Below are 8,524 nucleotides of genomic sequence, written 5' to 3'. Positions count from 1 at the left end.
TTTAAAAAACACCTTGACCTGAAAATCTGTGAAATAGTTAAATGGCTGGTTATGAATATTAAGTTTAAAGAAGAGAGGGAACACAAAACATTTTTATTCAGACTAAGAAAAAACAAGAGCTGAGTTCTAATATTTGTTTAATGCTCATGAATAACATTTTCAAAGAGATTAGAATCTTTGCTATAGCATCCATTTTCATGTACCTTGTCCTTGCAATTAGAACTTAGAATTTAGCATTGAGTGGGGAATTCTCCAGATTGGAACAACCTGTACAGGCTCTCAGATTTGTAACCCGAGTCCCATTCTTGTATTTATCTGGCAAATTAGCACAAAAATTATTTTGGGGAGCACTGGCTTTGCAGGCTTCTCTAACATTTCAAATTCATTAATCAAACCAGATGTGAGGCATCAGAAATAGTCATTAGTAATTAGGTGGAAACAGTTATGTTGTAGAAGAGGGACACTTTAACTCTATTAGGCAAAACCTCCTCAGTACAGCTGAACAGACTTCTAAAGCCAAGACTAAAAAGCTACAGCTCAGATTGGTATTGGCTTGCTTTCAGCTAGACCTCATTTAGGGAGAAAATGGGAAGTTTCTGTTCCCATAATTTTAGCATCAGTACAGGGTCATGAAACAGAAAATTCCTATTTGATGACACCCAAATTTTAACCTCAAAACTTCATGAAGTGTAGTTTTGCTGTGCTTTTCTTCTTTTGCACAGATGGCAAGTCCAGTTAGGCACACTTGTTCAGCCACAAATGCTTTTCAAGCCCTTTTAACGATAAACTCAGTTGCTAGTTTAATTCTCTGAACCCTCACTTTATGAGGGGCTAATACTATTGACCTCGATTTCCTTTCCCAAAGGATCACATATGCATAGAAATACCATAATGTAAAGTGAATTCACTGTGTCATACTCTGGCAGTACCCTGCTGAAGAAGGGCATATACACAGCACCACTAATAAACCAGTGACCATAAAAGTCCTCCATGGAAAAACATATTATGTGCAACACAAGAAGCCACGCTTCCAGCGTGTTCTAACAGTTGACAAAAAAACCTGCAAAGAAGGCCGCAGAATTGGAGTTGACTTGCATCCACTCTAGTTTTCTTTCCTGATGCAATGCTATCCTCCCTTTCTCTCAAACGAGGATTTATTATACAATAAATGAGAACAGTTTTTTCTGAACAGAAGCCATTTTGCCATTGCAATGGAACTTTTATTTCAAATACATTCTTACAATAAAGCTGCATTTTGTTATACAAGTATATAAACCCAGGAGACAAAAGATTCACATATTCCATTTTAAAATATTGGGCTCAACTAAACTGCAGCTGTTCCCATTCATTTACTAAACCATGTTAGGGATTTTTCAGGGCAATGGAAATAAAGATGTAAACCAAGTCATCTAGGTGATTAAATTACGGTCCAAGGAAATTTATAACACCACCACAGAAAAGTGTATCTATCTGCACACTCTTCAGGCTCTTTGAAGTGTAGGGTGGCAGAAATTTCTTTATAAACTCAGAAGTTTTTCATTGAGAGCAATCTGAGACTGTGTGAGGTTTGCCAAGTAGGTTACCATCAGTAGGTCCTGAGGGGGGAAAGAAAAAACAGTGATCAGAAATATTAACAAAGATGGTAGCCTATTAGGGAGTTGAATTTTTAACACCTGTAAAGCAGTTTACAATCAGCTACTAGAAATATTGTTAGTCCTGAAAGTCCTACCCTGAGGAATGCTTCCCTCACAGGAAGAAGGCTTTGGTATTTCCAGAATATGAAACACTGCTTGTGAAATTTTAACTCTGAGTTCACCCATGTTAACCAGGCAAGTCAAAGGGTATAAGCAAAATTAAAAATTAGTTCTGGTCTTGCAGACTGTGGGTGAACAACACATTCAGAAGCTTAGCTTTTGCTTTCTAAAAGTCTGTTACAGAAATAAAGTAGCGCACTAAAACCTTGTTCATGTCCTAAGTGTTACATAAGGAGACAGAACTTCAGCTCAGGCAAAGGAAGCTGGCAAGTCCCCAGTTATCCTTGGAATCCATACTGCTTTAAGCTCGATAATTCATATTGTCCAATCACTCTAGAAGATGAATTGGTGCTGACTTTTATCTTACTTGCATAATTCCTAAGTACTTTAAAACTTATTCTCTCATTTGCAGTTGCTTGCAAGATTATTATGGTGAGCTCCTTTATCCACCTTCAGCTCTTAAAACATCAAGTTACTGACAAGAAAGGGCTGTATTTTCTATTAGCATGTTTGTATGAAAAGACAGATTCTTTTGATCACAGATAAATTTGTGTATGACATTTTCAAAATTGCTGGCAATACACTGAAAAAATTATTAGATTATGAACTTACATTGATATTGCTGTTCAACATTGTCTCAAAGTCCTCTGGTGGAATCTTTGGCACCTGGTTAATAAGATCCATCAGGAATCGCCCGACGGTGTTGTCAGCAGCCACTTTGCCAGACTAAGCATAAGAAACATACACTTCAAAGTGAGTAAAACTCAGTAATTTTATGGCCCAGAAAGAGAATATATAAAAAGAAAAACAAGATGCACAAGCTTACATCAAACTTATCTGCTGACTCAAAAAAAGCTGGCCTTACCAATACATCCTCTGCATACTGCAGCACCATGGTCAGGGTATCCTGAATCCTGGCGGATGCTGACCCCACCTGCTGTAAGTCACTGGATAAGCCAATCACTCGATTAGGGCTAAAACAAGTCTTCATTATAAGATCCACTGAAAGCAAAAGGAGGATCAGTGAAAAAACTGACTGCCACACAAAACAGCTTAAATCCTTAACTTTTTGAAGATTTTTACAACAGCTTCAGCAAGACAGTCTAATTCCCAGTAGAATGGCAATTTTACCAGGGTAAAAAAAGCATTTAAACAGTGTCACAACAATGGTTATAACCAAAATAGGAAGAAAACATTTACCTCCTATCCGCTCTGTATCATAATAAACATATTTCACTGTTAGAGGTGTGAACATCACACCCATAGTTTTACCAGGGACTCCCATTGGGGCACTAGGAAAAAAAAAACCAAAACAAAACATTTTCAGCATGGACATATTTAAGGGAGGAAGTAAGAGATTTCCATCTCAATGATCTCTGTTAGCACTGAAGTGTGAACATGAGTAGGTTACTCATTCTCACCAAAATCAGCAATATTAAGACCATGAATAACTGAGGACAGGAAATCAGTCCTAGCATACTATCAATTCCTCATTTTCATCCAAGAATATTCCTAGCTGGTCTGATGTTTGTCAGCATGAAAGCATGAAGAGCTAAGTACTATCTTCTTAGCCACAGTTCCTTCTTGCTTATAGAGCAGGTATTTGTCTGTCCTGAAATACTCCATGCTCTTTGAGAGAGAAATCACTTAAGGAACAAACATAAGTATGACAAAAATTCAAGTACAAAGCACTCTCAACACCTTTATTATTCCTATTATTTGAAGTATTATTCCTATTATTTTAAGTATTTGAAGTTCATTTATGCTTTAAAAAAGTAAGATGTCATGGAACAGCTTCCTCTTTGAAGATGCACAGTCAAGAAGCAGTAGACTTCTGCTACAAAGAAAGGCTAGGCTTTTATCCTTAAAGAGGAGAGCTCTTCAGCCAGTACTGGGAAGAACAGTGAGGTGGAATCATTTCATTTCTCAATATTTAATCAAGAATATGCTGTTTCAATTATGTTTGAACTGCACTAATCTTCCAACTTGTATAAATAAACTGCCAAGCAACAAAGCCCAGTGACTACAGGCTCGCATTCACACAGTGAGATGGACATTAGTGATATTAAGGCTAGCTATGTGAATCCTGTGAAACATCACAAACATGTTCAGAACACTGTTGAAGTTAATTAAGTCACAATTCCCCACCCCAAAAAGTTACCAGCTTATGAAAGGTTAGGTCTTTCAACTTACATATGATGGTCAAGACATTCCAATGGGAAGTAAGCCATGATGTGTTTTAGCTACTGCACAATATTGTCCAAAATGGGACACTGCAGCCCACTACATTTCTTGTTACCCTGATGCGGTCTCTCTCAGTAATTCAGATAGCTCCCCTCCCAGAAATGCAGTATCCTAGAGTACCTGACGTAGGCTTTAATGCTCATGCGTGAATTCTGGAGACTTGTGTCCACAGTGAGGTGGATTGGATTGTGCGCTTCCCGGCTGTAATACTCGTGGATCAGGACAGAGTGTTCCGTGATGTCATGACCTGTTGCATACCTTCAAAAGAGCACATGTTGAGCAGCCATTCTTCCAACATTCAAGTGCCTAGTGTTTGGTATTGTTGGTATTTAACAGGTTTGTATCCTAAAACACTGATTTCCAAACATTTAGCTGCAGAAGCATACTAAATACAAGTGTTTTAACTAGGGAATTTGCAGCTTTATGGCCAGCTGCCCTAGAATTGTAGGAGTCACAGGCTGAGCATACACGTGCCTGAAACATGCACAGGGCCAGTGTTGTAGTACCAGCCATGAAGAGTCGGTACAGTTGGAATCAGACACCCAAGATGCAGTTATCTGTCACTATGCTCTGGACCAGCTCTTTATTTCTATGTAAGTCAAAGCATGCCAAATGAAATCAGACCAACCAAGCAGATCTTCCACAAATCAAACACCTGTGTGCAGGAGGTAGAACTTGTTGATCTAGCTCCTTTAGCTGCTCTGCAATTAGCTTCTCACATACACAGGAAAACTGCTGTCATTAGAACTGCACTTTGCTGTGCCATTAGAAGGCTGTTGAGGAAGTTTGCTCCACAGGAACAGAACTAAGCTATTTTTTAGGATAAGAGAAGCATGAAAAGACTAATAAAGCTACCTATCCACACACTCAGACACAGACCCTGTTCCCGTAACACCCTACTGATATTGCTTGGCATCCCACACACAAGTACTTCCACCTTTTCTCAGCAGAGAATTTCTGCATGCTCAAGCTCATATCACTGATTCCTCCTGAGGCCTTTGGTATTTGGACTATTTGGACTACTCTTTTGTATTCTCCTTTCTTTCTAACCAGTTGTCTGCTGTGGTGCAGGTTGTATTACAGGTGGCTAAGTTCTTCTAACAAATCCATGCAAGTATTCTCTTCACTTCTCTGTGATACACCTTTTCTAGATATAAACAAAAACAAACCCTGTAAGTCTCCAACACTGTCTCTTCCTATTTATGAAGTGCAGCAGCTTTACAACTGACTCTATAACAAGAGTTGCCAGATCTTACTGTCACAAGCATTAGTGTTTCTGCTTCTCAACCTGTGACAAGGAAAATTATGTAGTTCAAGTAGTTTAAGGGACCAACACAAGTGCTTCATGTTCTTGCAGAAGGAGAACTTACCAGCCCAAGATGATCTCGCTAGGAGACACTTTCTTGTGCAACTCATACATGTTTTTGGCAAATTCCATATCGACTGCCACCTGAGAAACGGGACAGGACCAAGGCAGCTGGTTACAGGGCTGATTAACCCTTAGCGGAGGACAACACAGGTACGAGCCCTAACGCCACCATCAGAAGGAGCGCAGGGAAGCACGGGGGCCGCACCCCTCGGCAGTCGCCGCCCCGCCGAGAGACCCGTGGCCCGCTCTGCGACACAGCCCGGGCGGCCTTGGCCGGAGCGGGCGCGGAGCCCCCCGCGAGGCGGGACCGCCACGCCGGCCCCGCTCCGCCCGTCCGCCCGCCGCCTCCGGGAGTCGGCAGGCCGTCCCGCGCTCCGTACCTCATCCTCGGACTCGTTGTGAGGGACGGAGAAGCAGTTGGTGACCTCCACCGAGTGCTTGTCCACGGTCCCTGCGGGAGGGCAGCGCGGTTAGGGGGGCGCCGGGGGGGCGGCGGGCTGCCCACCCCCAGGCTGGCGGCGGGGCGGGGAGGCGGCTCTTACCCAGCAGCGTCCCGATGACCCGCGCCGCGCCCTCGTTGCGCCTCTCGAAGCTGTCCACGATGGAGGCGAGCACGACCGGGTGCAGCCGCACCACGCGGCCGCCGGGGAAGGGGCCTGAGAGCGCGGCCGACAGTGGCGCGGCCGGCGGCGGCGGTGCCGGGGTGGCGGGCGGGGGCGGCGCGGCGGTGGGGGGAGCGTTTCCCGCCGGTGTGGCGGGCGCCGCCGTCGGGCTCTGCGCCGGGGCGGCCGCGGGAGGAGCCGGAGCCGGAGCCGGAGCCGGAGTGGGAGCTGTCGCAGCCATTTTGCCAGAGAGAGAGGTGGGGGGCCAGCGGCGGCAATAATTGGCTGATCTGAACGCCTGTCACGCAGTGCTGCCTCCCTATTGGGGAAATGAGTGTGCTAAGGCCCTCCTGCCATCTGTTAACCAATCTGGGGAGAGCGATGAGGGAAGACGCTCTGATTGGAGGAAGAGGACACCGTCTGTGACTGAACTTACTCTTGTTCCCACCCTCTCGGGTCCGGAAAGTTTTCCGATTGGGTTCTCGCATCCCCCCGCCTCCGTGCCTATCTGCTCTCTCATTGGCTGGCACCGCCCATACCTTCTCCCTGACAGGGCGGGAGGGTCTATTTATTGGCTGTGGCGCTGTTGTTCACCCCGCTCGTTGCTAGGTGGAGGCAGGGTTTATCGGTGTCTATGCAGTGCTGAGCACTCGCCTGGCCGGCCTGGCGGCGGGGGGCCGAGGGCTCTGCTTGGAGGTAGGCTGAGCAGGGCCGGGTGTCCCAGAGCTCCCTGGGGCCTTCCAAGTCCCGCCACCTCAGTGGCCTCAGGGGTGTTGCTGTACCTCTGGGCCTGCCTCAGCTGCCTGTGTTTCTCTGGCACGTTCCTGGTCGTGCTTCAGGCCTGTGTTGCTGCTAACTGAGGTGTTTGGGCGGTGGTGGTGTGGTCCTGGTCACAGCGGCAGGGCTGCCTCACCCTGGTTGCAGTAAGGGTAGAGGCAGCAGCGCTTCTCCTACTGCCCTACAGCTGTATGGTGATGTGGTAAACACAGCAGCCTGCAGGCATGGCACCAAGCTGCCACCATAGTGAAGAAGACTATCCAGCAGTGCTGTACGTGATGGCTATGCAGCCCTTGGGGTATTGGCCCTATGAGGCAGAGAGGTGCTGTTAGCCCTGTTTTCCAGGTCTTTGTTGCCAATGAGGTACAGAAGAGCAAGTGGTTGCCAGGTATCATATAGAGAGCAAATGCTGGTTATCTCTATCCAAGGTTTAATGGTTACCCAAGAAATTGACTTCTTGGATATAATTTGCCTATTACTTTTAGGGCCCCATGTGTTCACCCTCAAGCAACAAACCTGCGTGGATGGGGCAGGTATGGTTGTAAAATGAAGCATGTATGCTTTTGATAACTGTAAGGAGACTGGATTTCCTCAGAGTTTCCTTTTCCCATTCTTGGCCATATGCTTGCAGCTGTTACCTGTTAAGTTGTAGCAACATAGTAACAGATTTACCTCTAAGTCTCTTAGTTCAAAACCTTTTATCACAGTTTTTAATATTAGTTTGACAAACTTTAAGGGAGAACTTCAGGTATCATTTAAATGTTTGGGGTTTTTTTTGTCTCAAGCTGTTCTTTTCCCACAAACTGTTTGTATGTGTGTGCATATACATATATAAACACAATCCAGAAGTCTCACCTCCTGATAAAATGCTGCGTCCAGTGAAACTATGCCAGTCAAAAACTGCATCAGTTCTCTGCCACCACTTTGTCTATCAGGTGGCTGTTTGAATAACTGAGAACATTTCCAGGTAGTTGTTTCCGAGGTGTAGCAGAGAGAAAAGTGGAGTGGTAGTTACTACCTCAGGTGCAATCATCTTTACTCTTTTATAGATCCACTTTGGGCTCCTAACACACTCTTTCCCATATTTGGGTTACCAGGTAAACTCATTTTAACATAAAAATCAATTTTATCATGACTGGTGGCTTTTGGAGTTTTCTCTGCTTCATTAGCTGAGGGGTGAACATCATCAGTTGATGAGCAGCTTCGAGTCGGTCATTGAAGACAGGCTCCTGAGTATAAAAGGAGCAGCTCTGTAAAAGATAATACATTCTGCCCATGTGGTAGCAATTTGCTTCTTTTACATAAATGGGGAACACTTGTCAAAGCTACAAAGGAGAGCTAATGCATGGGAATGCAAACAGATTTTATCTCTTCATAAAAGCACTTCCTAGTCTGTGTACCAGTAAAAACTGGATCTCCTATTCTTAGGCATTTACAGTGCAGCCTGCATTTCTTGTAGGTGTGCCTGGGTCAAATTGCATAAAGCTTTAAAATGTTTCTGTTCCTGGAGCTTTGATGTGTCATTGAGAAGTCTAATGTGTGAGGCATTCTTGTTAGAGAGCAGCAGTTTGATCTCGTTCTTGTTTGCATCAAACTATCCTTGGTGCTTAATTTGACAGTCAGCTGCAGATTCAGGTGAAGCAAGCAAGGCTCTTTGAGACCTGCCCATTATACTTTTATGTTGCCACCTTAAAAATTGAGCAGCTTAATATGGAGCCGCAGTTGTGCTTCAAAACTGGCAACTGTGATAACCTTCTTTTAATATGTTGATGTCAAGC

At 44.5% G+C, this 8,524-nt stretch overlaps 1 protein-coding gene across 1 annotated transcript; it reads right to left on the bottom strand.

Annotated features, from left to right (window-relative positions):
- Positions 1-1,198: 1,198 nt before the first annotated feature.
- On the bottom strand, positions 1,199-6,228 carry EIF3F (eukaryotic translation initiation factor 3 subunit F). The gene is made up of 8 exons (XM_075505082.1): positions 5,910-6,228; positions 5,748-5,818; positions 5,369-5,448; positions 4,119-4,256; positions 2,955-3,046; positions 2,620-2,756; positions 2,367-2,480; positions 1,199-1,595 (listed from the first exon to the last, which is right to left on the bottom strand). Exons 1-8 carry the CDS (start codon positions 6,208-6,210, stop codon positions 1,518-1,520), a joined length of 1,011 nt encoding a protein of 336 aa, XP_075361197.1. The 5' UTR covers positions 6,211-6,228; the 3' UTR covers positions 1,199-1,517.
- Positions 6,229-8,524: the final 2,296 nt, after the last annotated feature.

This window comes from Mycteria americana, chromosome 6, assembly GCF_035582795.1.
Source record: "Mycteria americana isolate JAX WOST 10 ecotype Jacksonville Zoo and Gardens chromosome 6, USCA_MyAme_1.0, whole genome shotgun sequence".
NCBI lineage: Eukaryota > Metazoa > Chordata > Aves > Ciconiiformes > Ciconiidae > Mycteria > Mycteria americana.
This window is presented reverse-complemented; position numbering and strand designations above follow the sequence as displayed.